This window comes from Larus michahellis, chromosome 1, assembly GCF_964199755.1.
Source record: "Larus michahellis chromosome 1, bLarMic1.1, whole genome shotgun sequence".
Classification (NCBI taxonomy): Eukaryota; Metazoa; Chordata; class Aves; order Charadriiformes; family Laridae; genus Larus; species Larus michahellis.
Window position 1 is genome coordinate 113,376,011 of NC_133896.1, and position 19,182 is coordinate 113,395,192.

Below are 19,182 nucleotides of genomic sequence, written 5' to 3' on the forward strand. Positions count from 1 at the left end.
AAGACTGCAACATACCACAGCGGCCACAAAGGCTTGTAATGGGAAACTCACAGGGAGACAGGTAAGGTGTTTTTTCTGATTGTCTCAGAGGAGGAAATATAAAGTTTAATTCTGAAAGCACCTGGTGAAGTGCCAGCTGACACAGCTGTGTTTTGCATTGAACATCTGAAAATCGTGGGTGCTTGGTGGCAGGCTGGCACCCCAGACAGGACGTTCAGGAGACAGCTGGCACACATGTACGACATCGGTGTGTTCCTGCACCGTGCTCACCACATTGCCCAACCTACAGATTGGCATCAGAATCCAGTGCATTTCAGAATTAACAGATGCATGTTTCTCTCACAAAATCTAATGATGTGTGAAATTGGCCCCTTGAGTTTATAACATTAAATCACACCTCAGGAATCACAGCCTATTCAAAACAGTAAGTTCCATACTTCAGTCACAGGTAAGTTAGGGATGATGTAACAACTAAGTGAAATTACAATGAGCTTTCGGAGGAAGGAATTTCTTCAGCAGATTTCATCACGTTGCCAATGTGCGTGATATCTTGATGCAACTGAAACATCCTGAAATACTTAGGATGTTACGTTATATTTGGGGAAATACTAATTATTCATCAGTTGTCTGATGAAACCAAGCAAAGATGGCAGTGCGTGTATGCAGTAGAGACCCATACAGGTATATATAAGGCACGGCATTGAAATGAAAGACTATGTTGGTTTTCAACAAGGACAGTGCTTGTTACATCAGTCAGCAGCATAACCCGTAGATTAATCAGTGGGCCGGTATTGATTGTCATCTTCTCCTGCAGGAATGAAAATCATGCTACATGTGTGTCCAACCAGATAATTCATTGAATTTCTGTTATGTGAATTGTTGCTGTAAATGTGCAGAAGGTAAATGTTGAAATTCAGTTTTTTCTTTCTTATAATATAAAAATCATGGATTGCAACCTCTTGAATTTTAGCAAAAAATTCAAACTAAACTAATGAAATAGGAATCCTTGTCAATGACCTCCAAAAGCTGTCTATCCTGTGAAACACTATTTTCTACTTGTGAAGTTTCTTATTTATTTTCCCTACTTATTTGATATTGACACGTGTGTGAGATAGATAGGATGAAGACTAGCTAGATTTTTTAGGATGGTTAAGTATGACAAGTCCTTTTTCCTTATTTTTTTTTTAAATTTGGAACTCACTGACAGAACATATTGAGAAAACAGGTTTTGCAGTGTGTGAAACATTATATGTTTTTTATGTTTTATAAAGATAGGTTCACTAAGATTAGATAAGGTAAAAGCAGATAAGGCATATGAGTTGTCATGCTCTAGAATGCTGGCTGACCTCTACAAAACTGACTTCGGAAATAATTCTAGTATTGAAAGATAAATTCTTCTAATGAAGCATTTTGTACAGGTTGAGTATCAGACTACCAATGGGGTTCATCCAATACTCCACTGTGTCCACATCAGCAGATTTTTTTGGGGTGCTTATGCAAATGCTCTTTGATGAAAAAGCAAAATTAAATGGTGTAAAAATCCTATGTCTGTTTTGGGCACTTATCATGTGATGCTGTGAAAAAAGGTTACATATCAAAAGCTTCTTTAATTCAGTATGTGTTACCACGTTTTTATGGATTGTCATAACTGATGACGATTAAAACGTGAACAGGAAAACTGCACATAATATTTTACTTCACATGTATCATCACCAAACACAAGATTCTTAAGCTGTATTTACCATCTCCTCAGAGAGTGCCTTGATGTACTTTTTACCCATCTTTTTCTTCATGGTAAGGGAAATGGCTCTCATCTTCTTACCCAAACTTCCTCCATTATTTGCTGCTTTAGTTTGTACTGCTTCTCCGATGTCACTTATAGTCTCCAGCTCAGATATCTGATTTGAAATAAAAAAAAGTAAGTAACAACTCACCAGGAAAATGAGGTTCAGTACAGTGGAATAGGAATTACAGGAAAATATTAAGGACAACAATGCAGTTAGACTGACATTAGTCATAATGTCTAACTGAATGACTAACTGAAGTTAGTCATAGCCATTTTACTGGGGAATCGTGTACATAAACATGTTTGCAGCGCAGCACTGTTAGTGTCAATGACAGAAAGAAAATACATTTTATGCTAGAAAATGTTGTTTCCAATTGTTTATTGTCCTTAATCCAAATAAGAATTGAGGATTTTTTTTGCAGGAGTCTTGAAAACAAGAAATGACACATCTGTGGGTTGCATACACGTGATGGTTACTTTGGGCACACACCAACATGAAGTCCACTTCTGTCTTTTTGAAAAATTGTTTCTAATCTTCACATCAAAGTACCAAGGTTTAGGTGTCATTCTCTTGTTCATTTTGGCAAGGACCCAATTACCCAGGATCACACAGATCCAGGTACACAAGCAAAGTTCTCACCCGTGTAAAATTTACACAATAGTTTCCCAATGTTTTTGCATAACTGTCGTGGGAAAGTGAACAGAAGAAAGTAAAACTTTGTGTTATACAGACCTCAGCTGAATCATCTGTCTTTGATATCGAGTGATGCCTGAACCGGTCAAAGCTTCCAAAGCTGCTTGTGCGCTGTAAAAAAAAGAGAAGACAGACTTTGACTCACTGATGGTGTTTTGTTCTGTTATTAAGACTTAAATACAACTGTCAAGTCACCTGTTTGCGTTAAAAATTCCTCCCAGATCAGTGGACCATGAACCGCTACAGCCAGCTAGAAACAAACTAGGAGGTGACGATAGGCAAAAAAAATTGTGACTGTACAGCCTGAAGCAGAAAAATGACTAACAGAAACAATACTGCTTCAAATACTATGGATATGAGTTCTTCTACATCAGTTTCACATTACTTATACACAGATACCTACGAGTTACTTCTAGGTAAGATTGCTGCCTATGAGCTTAGAAAAAAAGGTGTTTCCGTAAATATTATAGCTATAGAGTCGGTTATGGTGGTGTAAACTGTGGCGATTTATACAGTTTACTTTCACAGCTGGGGATACTGTTTACGCTTCTCTACCAACAGGAATCAGCAAGGACCACCAAGGATTATGAATACACTTTGTCCAAAATGCAAACATTGTGGAGGAGTAAGTAACAGAATAATCAGGCAGGCCTCGTGTTTTTCTTCCCAATCCTCCAATTAAAAAAACTATTTTTAGGCATAAATAGGTAAAATCTTTCTCTGTGCCACAGCTTTGCTTAACATAAGAAAGGCTGCATCATGAGCAGAGATACATTAAGAGACCATGAATGGATTGCTTCTACTTCTAATTTTCACCCTTTCTGCATGTGGATAAGTGACATGGAAAGGAGGGAAGTGGCATAGCAGATTTTTGTGAGAGAGGTCACACAGAAATACCTGCCAGACATGCCCAAGCAGGGTTGTCTGACACTGCATTGCCCATGGTGGCAAACTGCATAAAATTGGCCTTGATGATGTCAGAAGTCCCTTTAAGTGTTGCCCTAATAACAGCCACAATTTGGACATTTATCTACTCTACAGTGTCTTTAAGAGCTTGTTTTTATATCTTCACCCATATTCAAAGCTAAACCCAGAATGACTCCTTTTTTAAAAGTGCTTCACTCTTCCATACTGAATGAAAGCCTTTTAATGCAGTATCAGAGTTCTTGAGCAGTGCTTACTGTTATATACTACGCAATATCTTCTTAGTATATTTCTGAGTATTCAAAATCCCCTCTGGAGGAAAAAAACACCAAACTGAACAGCAGACCACAAAAAAAAAAATATCCCGAATGATTTAATAAGTGATTTCAGACTACTTGGCTACAGGTTTTCCTGTATTTATTAACACATTTACCTCACCCATGTGATTTCAGCCAAACCAGTTCCTTGCTTCATTGCTTTCTTCCCCCACCCCCAGCCACACGAGCAACCTTTTCATCTCCCCACAGGTTTCTAAAGCACCCATCGTGCCCCCTGCCCCTGGCACCTCCAGCTACCTCTTTTCGCTCTCCATCCAGGAAGACCACAAGCCTCCAAAGGGCCCGCAGACTCCTGGCTCTGCTCTGCCATTACAGCTTTCCAATCTTCTCTAACAGGTAAGAGCTTTCAAGAGGTAGCCTCAGAGGCAACTGAGGTAGACCATCCTTCGGGCAACAGAAGAGGGGAAGAAAACGACTGGTTGACTTGCTTGTCCCATTGCCTGCTTTTGCATTGCAGATACACTTAATGCCAGCATGAGCCTGCTTTCAGAAAAGCTAAGGAGAAATCTCTCAGTGATGGTAAGAGGAACAGAACTGCCCAAACACCGAGCGCCCTTGCTGCGCCCATTCTCCAGTTCCCTACCCCAGTGGCAGGGTTAGTAATGCCGCAGGAGTGCCGTCCCCTGGAAAGCTGGAAAACCAAAGACCTGTTTGAGCTGAGACCCAAGTAATGATATCAGCTTCTGGCAAATTTCCGAGTGCTGGTACGTCCTCGTACCTGTTCTGCCCATAGATACCAAGCTGCTGTTTGCTGCTCTGTCTCCTCATGCTCTCCTCTCCTGGCAGAGTCAGTCCTCTGCAGGACTCGTCAGTATCAGTGTCAGGCTCCTGATGCCACACAGGGTGGCGAGGTGGCATTCAGGATTCACCACTGCAATCTTAAGGAAGGAGTTCATCAAAATGACACCAGCTACGCAGAGCACACACATACCTCCCCCGGGTGTTTCCACCCAGGAAGGACCCCATCTTGGTCTCTCCGTGCTCATAAATCACAGGGTTACTATCCATATTAGCTCCTTTATCTCTTACACCCAGTCACTTTTAAACTAAAAAGAGTTTGCAGAGGGGAAAAAAAATATGACAAAGAAAACCATGTGAAAATAGTTTGTCGTAAAGTCTCTGTTTGAGAAGAATAAAATCAGCATCCCTTGGAACACAACTGAAAATAAAAGCTTGCTGTTTCATTTCCCCGTTTTCCCATACTTATTTATTAATCAGCTCCCACCCTCAAAAAAAAATAAAAAAATATGGACATAGCAGTGGAGATGCCTGAGCACAGCCAGGTGTCAGAGGAAAGCGTACCCACATTTTGGGTCCATGTTCTAAGCACTGCAGCTTAAGAGAAAAAGAAATAACATAATTTTTTTTCAGTACATTTCTGGGCACATCTAACCTGAAAAATACTTCCAGCCAAAGGTTATTTGAAGAAGCTGACCCAGATTTGTGAATATTTTTGGACATGTAAAATGACATTTACTATTCACTGCGGGGGAAAGAAAAAAGAAAGAAAAAATCACACGGCTCTCCTCTTAATTGATTGTAATCTCTCAGAAAATCTCTGTTGGCTAAACATCGTGGTTTATTTGTTTGTTTTTACCCTGTGAAATGGAAAAGGACAATGTGGATTGTACACTTTAATTTTATCTAAAATTCCCATAAAGAACTTTGCTATTAAGTAGATGAACAATATCCTGTGACAAGGGGTTAGCTGAATAGTATGATATAAAAACACAGCCCCAAGGATTATGGTTCTATTAGACAGGATTAACACCTTTCACTGGCTTGTCAACCCAGCCAAATGTGCCCTGCAGCATGGAGCGGGAGGGATAGAAAGAGGGAGGCTGGGATTCACAGCAATATTGGGAAAGTATAAAATAGTCTCACACAGCGATCTCTAAACATACACTGACCTTTCTGTTGCATTCAATCACTTCAAGATGTCTAGTAGGAATAGCTGTATAGTAAAGTGCAGATGTGCTGCAAATACTTTAAAAGGAACAAGAGGAAAAACATTGTTTATAGTTGGTCTTGCCTACCAACAGCTTGAGCACAGGGAAATCAGTTATTCTTTTTTGACCCTTGAAACAATCTTATATCCTACATGTGCAGAAGCCTTGGGCTATTTTGTAGTGTACTTCAATGTTGCTTCATCCCTATTAAATATTAATAAGGGTTACAGGATGATTTCCACTATTCTAGATAATGGTCTTGTTGCACTGGAGAGCACTAAATAGGGCTGCTTCAGCAATTCTCTATACTAACTTTTTCCATTAAGTAATCAATAGCTACCACCTTTTAAAAATGTATTCAACCCCATTATACTGATAACGAAAAGCAGATTTAGGAGCTCTGGGCTGCAAAAGGAACAGGACTATTACTTTCAGCAGTGTCCGTCACTGCATTAGTGTCAGGGAACACCTACTTTGTGAAGATACGGACAGGCCTTATTTCCAGGTGAAGGGAAGCTTTTAAAGTAAATGCAAAGCCACTAGGAGAAAATATGCTATTGACTTTTGATACCAGGATTCAGCATCCTATAAAGTTAGGTGATTTTTCTGTCTGGATTCATGCAAGAACTACGAATGGATACGTTAAACAAATATGAATTTGCTCGGTAAAATCTAATGGAGGCAAGGACAGGGAAGAAACACTTGGTTTTTTCCCACACAAGGACCAATCAAATAATTTCTACAAATCAATGCATTTACTTTCATCCCTTCCCTTTCGCTATACCAAATTAGCATGATAGAAAATATCAAGGATATTTTTCAGTATTTTGAATCCTTCTCCCATCTTTTCCTATATCTTCAATTCCCTTAAATCTAGGAACTTCAAATAATCATTTTAAAGGGGTAAGTGCTATGTAATTGCTGTTTATTTTAATTTTGACAGTCTGCAGTTGGTGGTCTGGTTTGTCTGTAAATAGCCTATCATTTTCCCCAGAAAATGGTATGGTATACAAATGGAAAAACAACAAGTTCTGCAATCTGCAGTTCTGCAATCTGTATCTTTCTGTTATAAAACGTCCTTCCCTTGTAGGGCATATCATAGGAGAAGTCAGTCAGTTCTTATGATAAACTAGTCAGAGCTTCTTCGTGTCTAAAGACAACCTTTGAGCCAAAACTGACAGCAGTTATCTTGCTAAATAATCATTATGTGTGATATTCATCTCACATTTTCCTTTGGACAACTCACACTGCTCAGAAATCCGGTTCCCTGCTGTGAGAAATTCTGGCCCATTATGTTTTGCTTCAAGTCCTATTCAAAATAGCTTTCAAGTCCAGTGTGCTGCAATGGCTTTGCACTGACCCTCTCGCACAAGTACCTCTCTTCAAATTCCTCCATGCATTTTCATTTTTAGCTTCCATTCATCCTTAGACTACCCAGACCACGTAAGCTGTATAGGGGCAAATGCATTCAGCGAGAGTAACAAAAAAGGAGCTCAGCATGTTGCCCAATTTCCTCGCCTGCCACAGGCACTTGTATTCTTCCCTCTCTGCTTGGAAGAAGCCACAGCAGCTCCCAAGAGGACAGTCTGTGCTTGCTACTTTGATCAATGGAGATAAGCGGAGCCCAGGATTTGATTCATTTCTTCTGTTCTCTAATACTCCTAGTCCTTTCAGAAGGAGAGTACTCTGAGAAGGAAATTAAGAGTTACCAAAGTAGGGACGAATATTGCCACTCTGCTAGCTTATCTTCTCGCATAGAAGAAATGGTCTCCTACTTTCCCAGAAGAAAAGATAGCAATTTTTATCTTTTGGGATGTTCTGTGGAAAAAAAAAAAACCCTAACAAACCAACAACAAAAAAACCCCTCACTTCTGTATAAAGAATGAGAATTTGCATACAAGAGTCAGTAACTCACCAAAGAGTAATACAGAAGTAAAGAAAAAAAAGAAGACATCGTGACCTCCCTATCTCAGGGATTTTCTCCTGTTTACACATTAGTTACATATATAGAACTTCTGACCGCTAACCAAGCTATTAATATAACTTTATAGCCCACACGAAACATGGCCTAAACCTTGTACTTTGCCAGTCAAAAGCAATAAAAAAGATACAGCTTGTTCTTGCTAACTCAAGTAGGGCAATCTACTGAAATGGCATTTTTAACTGGCTTAAAAATGACTCTATAAAAGACTGGTTGTTATCGTGGTCTGGTATTCAGTAACTGCATGGAGGTGGGGAGAGAGGGGAGCAAAGTCGTCTTTAACAAAAGTGCTACCATGAAGAATCAGAGCAAACACCCTGATTTTAATGAAGGAAAATGACTGGAAAAGAAGAGCTGTAAAAAATAATGAGTTAATCATACTTAACACTCCTCCAGGTCAACAAACTTCGGTCTCCAAAGTAAACACTAAGTGGCTGTTTTATCAGTACTGCTATCAGGTACCAGCCTCGGTCTCCCAAGCCTGAACCGATGCTGATACAAAGCACATAGTTCCTGATAACCCAGCCCGCACGTCAGAGTTTCCACTAGAAACTTGGTTCTCGAGTGCTTTCAAAGGGCACCTCACGCAGGGCAGGCACCGAGGCAGCTGAGAGCACGGGGGAAGCTACCGCTCATGAAGTTAAACGAGGGCGAGATGGTTTGCAAGGTCTGCAAGTCTTCCTCAGGAAGAGGCAAGCCGCGCAGGAAGTCTGAGCAAAAAGGCAATTTCTTCTGGCAAAAAAAATATGCTGCGTTGATTAAACAGGTTTGTGAGGAAGTAAATAAGGGAAACAATTTAAGAAACGTCTATCTGGGCACTAAGAAAGTTTTTTACAACTGAGTGTCGAAAAATGTGCAAGGGGGGAGGGATCTGACTCCTTTCCCTTTCAATGCACGTTGACCCTGAATTTTGAGCACCATCGTTCCTGCCCAATTGCTGCAGAGCACTCTGAGCTCCCGGTGAGAAAAGTCACTCCAAGTGCTCTTCGAGCAGTCTGTCCAATTCTGGGAGTGTGCACACAGGTATTTGCAATAATTATGTAATTAAGACTTTATTATTTATATGACATTTAATTAAAAGTGACTTTCAGTGGCACACAAACCCATGAAAAGAAAATGACTTTAAAAGAAGGTTAAGGATGTGTGACAAACTCAGAGGAGCTATGAAAGTGACAGTTAAGGACTTGGCGTGATGTGCACTTCTACCTCCCTGCTATCCTTTTTTACCCTTCATTTACACATGGGCAGGAACATCGAGGGACAAGCCTGGAAATCCACCCTGCACAGAACCGTGACTGCAGTAAAGGGGAGCGCTGTCTGAGGAGAGACTGGTTAAACACTACGTAGGCATTGCAGGCTTTGATCTTTAATCCCTTAAATACCAACATCTTTCCTCTCCTGAAACTTTCTCCTCTCCGCACCACATGAATTCACAGACAAATTGTCATATTTTAAAAAATGAATCGACTTGCTTCAATTAAAGTCCTATCCCTGCTTACTTACACAGCCCGATTTTATTAATGCTGTGTGTTATCTAGGTCCTGACCTTGCAGGGTTCAGCTGGATTCCTCGTGCGAGAGAAATTACTCACATACATGTTTGCAGAACGGGCTTTAAGTGAAGGCGAAAAATATTATATGCCTAAAGATGAGCCAAGAAGCACGCAGCCCCCGAGGGCTCAGTTTTTAAGGGAGCCCTGTGCCTGTCCCACACAGACGGAGAGGGGCAGCCGGCGTGCTCCCCCAGCGGAGGTGGGGATGTCCCTCGTGCGACTGCCACGAATGCTCCCATGCCGCAGCAGAGGCGGCCATAATGACCCTACTGCCTCGTCGCGCTATACATAGAGCTCACACAGAATAGCGCGGGGAGACACAGCATGTCCAAGGGCTTTGCTGTTCCTTTCGGCAAGCCTGAGAAGCGGCCACAGCTGCCGACTGCAGCACGCTGGCCTGCCAGCCCCGCAGTGGAGCAGCAGGGGATAGGCAGAAAATAGTCCTGCCTGGCGTGACAGCGTTTTGGTCAGAGCCCCTCTGACTCAACCGTTGTACCACAGCCGTACAAGATCCTTCACAGGGGATATTTCAATGGCAGCGAGAGCCTCCTTGCATATCTTACAGTGCGTTCATGCATGACGTGGGAGCTGGTCCTGCTCCCAGGGAGTCACCGGGGATGAAAGGCAGCTTCTGCATTCCTTGCTAGGGAGAGGCACGTTTTCAGTGGAAGGTGTTCCTTCAAATAACCTTCCAGAGGGAAACAAGATTAAAAAATAACCTCTAAGTCACGGTTAAATCTGACCGTCCCCAAAGGTCGTTTGGCTTTTTGAAGAGTAAGCAAACTTCAGAAAACCCTTATACAAGTTTTACTGCCGTCCTGCAGTCTTACCCTTGACAACAGGTAATGACCAACAATAAGCTAATTCTAAGAAACTTGGGGGAGGGGGGAGAAAGAGAGTTAGTTTTTATTACTTTTAAATGAGTATTTGATACATCATGTTGGTTCCCCTGATTAATGTTCACAGCAAACTCAGCCATTGGAGTTGTAATGTTTCTGCAAGCTTCCCTACAGCAAAGCTTAGCCATTAATTCAGTGGCATATGTCAGCTCAGCAGAGCAAGGTCACTCTTCTCTTTCAAGGGGAACCTTTTTAGAAATAATAAAACTGACAGAAAGTTCTTTTTTGCATGCTTTATGTCACCTGAGGTTGAGTGCTGCAGTTAATATCACAGAGCTTATAAACATTCCCATCTTCAGCAGTCTCCAACCCCACTGGGCTCTTGGAACCTCCACTTTTCTTTTTTTTTTTTTTTTTAAAGTAATATAGTGACAGCTCTATGTGGTGCAGATATACAGTATGCAATCCTAAATGAGTAAAAAATGAGTAAAAAATGAGTAAAAAATGAGTAAAAAATGAGTAAAAAATGAACAAACCTTTTCTTAGGCTTTTTAGAGGAGAAATTTTGGAAGGCACTAAGAGACTGCTGATACTGCAGTATGCATTTAGGATGCTAGTGCTTAAAGAAAAAGATGTAGGATAAGGGACTTTGTCTCCGTGGATGCTTGCACCTTTGGCTAAAAGGGAGGAATTTTAAAATGTTACTGGTCCAGCTTGTTTCCATTTCACTGTTAGCTGATACTACAGGCTGGATGTCTGTATAGGCATGCAATGTAAATAGAACACAAAGTTAATTGATCTATTTATGGAATAATTTTGAACTTGTAAGTAAATAAGGATGCATTAGTCATCTGTTATGATAACTAATTGCGACTGGAACTTATTTATCGGGATACAAATATTACAGAACATGATAAACAAACTAAGTAGCTGAAGAATAAGATCCAAACAATAGGCCAGGTTTTTTTCCCTCTCATTATCTCCCTTCAGACATCCTGACTACACTTGATTAATGAATCCATAGTGAGATTAGCTGAAATTGCCTTAATGGAGATGCACTACAGTAGGGAAGCAAAATTCAGTGCAGTATCTATCATCAGTCACTGTGAATTTTAGTGTTTCATCAAATCTATATGTCCATTTATTTACATTGTTTTTATCTTAGAAAAAAAAAAACAAACAAAAAACCAACGACCCAAAGACTATATTACAGTGGGTTAACTTTTGACTCCTTTAAAATTATGACCAGTGGCACAGGTTTTTTCCCCTTCATGTATCCTCCCTCATCAGAAGGCTGAGTTCCAGTGTTGGCTTATTGCCATCAGTGACCCAAAGTTATCTTTATTGTTCAGTTGAAGAAAGCACATGTGGCGCTTTCATTGCAGCCTTGCAGGCTTCAAAAACTGGACATGCTTGTACAACGTATGCCTGGGAAATCTGAACTCATAAAATACATTCAATAAACTTTTGGTTTTGGACCAATATGGAAGCTCAAAGAAAGTTTACAGCTCAGGGTTTCCTAGTGAGTTGGCACTGCGCAAGAATACTTCTTAGTGCAGAAGTTATGATGTGTCAAATTCTAGGTTTTCTTTGTATTATAAGTAAGTTCTACAGCTGCAATCTAGGAAAAAAATCTAGTCATCTGAAGACAAGATAGCATCCTGATTCTCTTCAGGTCACTCTTAAACCAGACGGGAATAAGTACAATCAACAGCTCACTGCGAGTACTGGGTACAGCAAATGGCACTACTCTGGCATGGGCACACCAATTCCCCTCTCTTCATTCGGTTATCTCTGTGGCATGGGGTTACTGCTATCGCAGCTCAGTGGAAAACTACAGTTTCACCTCATAAAAAACAAGCGTACCGGATGTTTGAAGTGTGTTTTCATTCTGACTCACAACAAAATTGAGACTAAGCATTTCACCTCTCCACTGCTCCCACAACCTCCATGAAAACCACATGTAGTTGAGAGACTCACCAATGAGATGATGCTACCGAGACACAGACAGCAGTGAGGGCTTTGAGGTGTTATGTGAAGGCCAAATTCAAGGCCGTACTCCAAATCCTACCCAAATCTGGCCTTTCTTTGCAAAGGACGTTGTGCCACCTACAAGGTTTTAAGCTTTCATGAACAGGTGGGAACATACCTGCTCTTCCCATTCCCTCAGATACTAACCAAAATCCCAAACACATAATTTTCAAACTTTTTACCCATATAGGCACAACTACCAAGAGACTAATCAAATGAATATAAGCTCCATTATAGAGGCAGGAAGAAAATCATGGAAACACCCCAGAAGACAATATCAGCAGAGCCTTGCCATGTACTTGTGACTAGAGCTGACTGCCTGCTCTACCATCATCAGTCATTTCATGCACCCTCTACACAGGCTCTAAGCTGCGCATCCATCAGTGAACCACATCCCTTTTGCAACTCTGCAAAGCAGTTTTTGAACTTAACAGCTGACCTTAAAAAGGAGGCAGACAGACAGAAGTATAGGAGAAAAACAGCGCAGCTGCAGTGAGTGAAAGCAATTCATAAGTGGTAAAGCTCAGCATCCTCTTTGCACAGGTGAAGGCAGCAGAGAGTCAAATTGCGTGAGCTCATTCAGCTGTCTTGGCCCCTTTGTCATCTCATCTTCACACATTTGCTTTTGGCTGTGCTGCTGCTAAGCGAAGCCGATGTCTTTATCTCACAGCTGCAGGCTGTCAGTGACAAAGCTCCATCTCTATCTCAAACATAATGGTGGAGGGAAGACATGGAACTGCACCGTAGCTTTTCCATGCTTTCTGGTTGAACAGCACTCATATACTGCTTCTCATCTCCTTGAAGAGAAACCCTACAGAAAAACCTAAAGCCAAGTATTCAAGTATTCCAGTAGCCCCATATCTACCTTGCCTTTCAACATACCTGAAGGAACAGCAAACCTACCACACCTTCCGAATGAGGTCAACATGACCAAGTAGAGGAACTTGCAACTTCCTACGGTTCCCAAGGAAGTAACTATTCAGCATCCCATGGAAATCAAGGACAGGAATGTGAGGTTACTTGGTTGTTCTTGTGAAGATTATAAAAGAGATAAAGACATAAAAGGGTAGGAAAGGGACTAGAAGTCCACCCAGAAGACATAATGGTGTAAGACATTAGGTGACTCAAAAGATTCACCTGTGAAAAATCACAAAGAAAGCTTCTTGTCATCCTCAATGCTGGGTAATGGTTAGAGATGACAGACCATTTACTGTTGGCTTACCAGAAAGATACCAGTAGATGTTACGACTGGCAATTAAGCAGCCTGAAGTCTGTGTACAGGTAAAGTCATTATCCAGCTTTCTGTGTATCCATGGAACAAACCAAAGAGGTGTGGGGAAAAAAAAACAATTAAGTAACTCTGCTGTCTCTGTTGCAAGCTTTCAGAAGATAAAGGTTAAGGGATATTGTGATTATAGAGGGCAAGAAAACTTTTTGTTTTCCTTCTCTGCGGTGAGTATTGCTAGGGTTTTCTGACCACATATTGAGGGGTTGAGTCTTCTTGCTAAAGTGTTTGTAGCAACCCACAAAATGCCTATACTAGCTGGCCAGTGAGGGCTTTATAATGACTTCAGTCTGGATTTATGCTATGACTAGATTACTAGAAGAGTGTTGAAACCTACAGAAAACGGTAGGCCACATCCTCTGCCTGTCCTGCCCATACACAGTTACTGCTTTTTTCAGCAATGACAGGTATCCTGACCAATGTTTAATTTGGGGTATTTTGGATTTCCTAGAAACACTGTATTGAAGTAAGTCAACTGCTCTATAAAGCTAATTAAAGAATTAGAAGGAAACATGCTGATTTATGTCACCTTGGTAGCTATGCTAAAGTATTTATCAGAGAGTACAGTTATAGCTGATGTAGTTGATTGATAGTGTGGTATCTAAAAATGGCCAGAGAAGGTGGTTCAGACATCTTGAAATGCTCTTGCCTGCTTAGGAAAACAAACAAAGAGCCAAACTGGGTTTGTTACTCTAAGCAAAATTAATATTAATGTGAAAATATTCCCTTTAGGAAATTTGCTCTCACTTGTTTTAAAATATTCTGCTATTAAGGACTTAAGCCTGGCTAGTGAAGGAAAACCAAGACAGAGAAGAAATAAGAAATGACCTGAATTTTGCGTAAAGTTGGTCAAAATTTAAAAGGTGCTGTAACCAAGCAAACACACGGAAGAGGCCAGGACCGGACCAGGCCACGGATGTCATTTTTCCCTTTGGCACATGAGTTAGGCTAGAGTTGTGTGAGCCCTCAATGAGCCCGTGTGTTGATCTGAGCATTGAAATGTGGAGTCTGGACACCATAATCATCATCCTGGCAAGGGGCAGGAGAGAGACGGATGTCCTTTCCCCACAAAGACACTGGGCTCTTACTTTCTGGTGAGAAAACAAAATTCCTCAAATATCCTCAAATAGAAGAGATATGCTAACATATACGTTAAGACACAAACAACTTTCTGAAACTGATGTTGAAAAAAAATAAAAATTGGCTGATCATCAAAAGCAAGATGATAATATAAATGAAGAAAAAGTAGCAGAGGTAAGAGGAGCAGTAATGATTGTAAAGCCTTCCACTCACACAAGAAAAATAACCCAAGGTTAACTCTAACCTTGTTCTAGTTTTTTATGAAGCCTGAGGGAGACAGGAAACACCTTCTGAAGTGTCACCTGCGATCCCTTTTTTCCCATCTACACACACACGGTTATTACGAGTATCATTTTTTCTTTCTATAAACCTTCCCTGATAAAGGCCCACAGGTATTTCCACTATAAACCAGGTTCTTAAAACTACTTCCCAGATGTTGTCATCTGTTTCTGCTTATTTAACAGAGTTCAAATGGATTTTGACAAACAGTCTTTCTTCAAGAGGCGATGCAGTAAAAGACCTTTAATGACAGAACTATGTGTCATCTTTGCCTATAAGCATAAATTTGCACAGCGGGCAGTACGGTTAAAACAGCTTATCATCAACTCATCACCTCTCATCATTGTTAGAATGAAATGCAAATGGAAACGAACATCACTTCAGTCACGGTTGTGAAAATTAGCAGCTGTGACATTAGCAGTGGCTCATTTATTATGCACTCAAAATTTCAGGGGGAAAGAAAAGAATATAAAACTTGCTATTTTCAGAAATCTACCAGTCTTTACCTTTGAAATAAAATTAAAACCCTCAGCTTTCCCCACTCAGGGATAAATCCTAGTTAATATTCATTAACACTGAGCAATCTCTTCACTGCAGATCTTGTCCTACAGAAGATCTAATTACATCTTGAATTATTTTTGGTGTTTAGGTTTGCTGTACCTATCTTCTATTTTATTTTATTTAACAAGTATTCCCCATTGGAGAGTCACAAGCCACTGTCTAAGAAAAAAAGCAGCACCAAAAAACTTGCTTACAGCATTTGTCTGCACTACAGGCTCCAAACACTTAGGCAAGCAATAAACTTTACTCAGATGACAAATCCCATTGCAATCAATGGTATCTCTGCTAATTTATTCATGTAAGTGTTTTCAGAATCAGGATCAGGCCTTCTGTGAAGAATATATAAGAAGGGGAAATCATGGCCTCAAGTCTATGGCAAAAATGTGCATTGATTTCCGTGGAGGCAGGGTTTCATTTAAAGCTTATAAAAAGGAAAATTATTGGTATGAAATAGTGCTAGGGAACAAAGTTTCACATTAAAATATTTTCTCCCATTGGATTTGCCACTATTTTCTCATAGCCCTGATAATAAATAATAGTTTATCACCTAAGTAAGTGAATATTGATTTAATTAGAATCTTGGATGTATTTTTGCCTAAACTAAATGCACAGGCATTGACCCTGAATTGTCTTACACACCAGAAGTAGTCTGAGTTTCAAGGACCAAGTGCATTTGGAAGCAGAATAAGGAAACAAAAACGTCTCAAACCTTTAGCATAAACATAGATCAACTGTCATGTAAAATAATGACACAAGACTTTCTTCAGTCAAGCCAGAAAAAAATGGCACAAAGTCATCTTTGCCTCAGTTTGAAGTAAAGCCAAGAATCATCAGGCAGTTCTCAAGTTTGCTCTTATGTCCGTAGGAATTTGAAAGAAAGGGAGAAAGAAATAGGCTCTATCCAGCACATTGCATCCCGTGAAGTGGGAAAAACAAAGCAGGGATGTTTTACAGATTATTTGCACCTTCCATTGTCATTTGCACCTGGTCAAATGTGTAAAACAGTGCAAAGTGGACTGCAGAATAGCTGTAAAATGCTTTAATGGTTTTTTAGTTGTGTGGTGCCAGGATATGCTGTTGCCTGAAGCATATGGAAAAGAGACTAGATCCTGCATTCCTGTATAATTTCTTAGAATTTTTTTTTACCATCTTTCTAAATTTGCTTCATGACACTCCACAGGTATGCTGGCACCTGTAATGTCGTAAGGGGCCAAAGAGGCTAAAATACAAGTGATTTTAGGGATCTTTGTTTCATCACCTTAAGTCAACCGCTGTCCTCCTGTCCAGCTCTCTAAGGCGTGGTGGGACAGACTGCACAAACTCATAGCTGAAACACATCTGGTAAAAGCATCCCTCCCCCCACTTGCTATAGTACTTTCCTGCTCAGCAGCTAAAACTCGGGAACTGCAGGAAGGAGGCACATGCTCTCCCTGCAGTGAGCTGCCGGAGCCGGGCTGACTCCGGCCATCGGCATGACCCCAAAGCTCAGGGCTAGGTGAAAGATCTTGGTTTTTTGACCTCACCTGCCCACAAATAATGCTGCAGCTCAGGACAGCTACACCATATAAACCAAGCCACGTCTCGTCTGACAGGAAAGAAAGGGGGGCAGGTGAGGACTGAAAGGAAGCGCTGAGAGAGAGCTGCAGCAATCTTGGTGGATGCCCTGACGGGAGGTGCACACAATCTGTTGTGATAGAAAGTCATTTAAGGTCCAGGATAGACAGGTTAGATCAGACAGGCTTGAAATAGAGAGCTTAGCCCTTCAATTGGTTGAATTTCTTCAATATTAAGCAGGGTATTTTAAAGGCTTAGGACTTTTCCTTTATGCTTCTACTACCTGGGTCCTCAGCTGATGTACAAGGTATAACTGTACAGTTCCATGGCAGTACGTGTAGCTACAATGATAAACATTGGCAAAGGATTGGAATCCTTCCAGTATGTCTTTTGAAAACATTTCTCTTGCATTTCTCTCCCTATTTTCTGTGGGATGACCCCAAGTATAAATTATTTTTTTTTTTTGCCTAGCAATAAATGTTTATTTATTTAGTTTACATACAAAGCATACAGCAGTTGTATGCATATCCATGCATATGCAAAAGCTGCCAGATATGCAAAGAAGTTATTAGCGTGACTGCAGCACTACACAAATCCTGCGGTATAACAAAACAAACTGCAACACTACTATTTCATGGCAACGGACAAGTATCAACCCTTTCTTAGCAGACACTAAGAATTTTAAGATGCTACTTCTTGTCTATGTAGCACCTAATGCATTTGTAGAAGTCCCTTAAGCACCACAGTAATCACATCAGTGGCCAGGCCGGCCCAAACCATGACATCAATAAAGTGAAGTAATGCATTGCACACAGAGAACTGGCAGTTAGATACTGAAAATCTGTTTAGTTCTGCACTGGTCACTGGCTTGCCCACCACGAGTAGAGGCTTTATGCAGGGACAGCGAATTGCCTCGAGAAGGGTTTTAACACCAGCCTTGCATGGTATTCCTTCATCTTTAGCAGAAGGCACAGCTGGATGCCTATATTCTTCATATGAGAGAGTAATAAAAGCAAAAGGATTAAAAAGAAAATCCTGGTGAAACACTTGAATTAGTACACAAAATTTCATCCAACTGTGATAAAGACAGCTGGTCACTACGGGTAAGATTCAGTTACCCAAAAAGATCTTTTGAGTGCCCTCTCTGCGGGCCTAAGGTAGCAAACCTGATTTCCACTTAAGACTCCAGGCCCCATGGCCCTCCCATAGGTCTTTTTTTACCCCCCTATGAATGTACTGGAGACAGTGGAACATCTAAGCCACTTAAAGGGAAGGTAGCCCAAGACCCCCACAGCGACAATGTCATCCTGCCCGGCGAGTATGAGGAGGTACCAAACATCGCCTGCGCAGGGCAGGGGCAGCCAGGAAATGATCTGGGGAAGTCACTTGTGAAATCCTGTAACTTCTGTCGAGAGGTAAGGACCCGCGTCCCACGTTACACAATTCTGTATTAAGCAACTCCAGTATTTGCGTTGCTTCCGCGGGGCATGTTTCGAAACATGCTACAAAAAGCTAAGATTTCTATTCCATGCGACGCAGGACTGTCCCCTCCCGTGCCCTTTTTGTGAATAGCGCGTTCAGCAAAAACTTTCTCATCGTGGAACGTTTACACAATTCTGTGCAAAAGAGGGACTACCGCAGGCGGAGTGTTTCAAAGTACGCTACTGAGGCAGAAAGACACCCTGAGCCACTTTACCAAGACCTTTCCATTTTTGTAAACATTCACAATAAGACAAAGTCAGCACAGCAAATTCAGCAGGTTTGACACTCAGTCAAATGATTGGACTCTTTTTATCCCTGCTTTACGCATACAGTGAATCACACCTATGACCATGATATATATGTATACTTTTTGAGAAGCCAGAATGCCAGGGGGGAAAAAAAATAATATCAGACTGTTTTTAAGGAATGACTTATTCTATAAGAAGAGAGTGACCAAAACTGGCTTTTCAGAATATTTAACAGACAGGAAAACAAAGCCCATCCACAGTCCCTTGTGGTCATTTCTTGCTTAACCTATAGTGTAATTAGATATTAATTATACTTCTTCCCTGCCTTTAAAAAACAGCATGATGATTGAACAGAAGAAAACACATACCAACCAGTGATATGCTTAAAAAACCATTAAAGTCTCAGGGAAAATGGATTCAAAATTGTTCCAAATCCATGTAAAAACCCATTAATTTTAATTGTTAATGAGTCATAGTCCAAACCTGCAAGTGCAATACACAAAAGCCAATGCCACGTAAAAACAAATGACATTCCTGCTGGAACAGTGTCTGCAATAATCTTTTAGGACACAGAAGTCACAAAATTAGGTGTATTCCCA

At 40.8% G+C, this 19,182-nt stretch overlaps 1 protein-coding gene across 3 annotated transcripts in view; it reads right to left on the reverse strand.

Annotated features, from left to right (window-relative positions):
- Nucleotides 1-19,182, reverse strand: part of SAMSN1 (SAM domain, SH3 domain and nuclear localization signals 1) — an 81,023-nt gene that overhangs the window by 15,378 nt on the left and 46,463 nt on the right. For 2 of the 3 annotated variants that reach the window (XM_074599576.1, XM_074599585.1), the window contains 2 exons: nt 2,520-2,591; nt 1,743-1,898 (listed from right to left, as the gene is read on the reverse strand). In XM_074599576.1, coding sequence (XP_074455677.1) covers nt 1,743-1,898; nt 2,520-2,591 — 228 coding nt within the window. Of the gene's footprint in view, nt 1-1,742; nt 1,899-2,519; nt 2,592-4,460; nt 4,585-19,182 lie in introns of those variants that run through there. The other variant, XM_074599596.1, reaches the window with a different exon arrangement.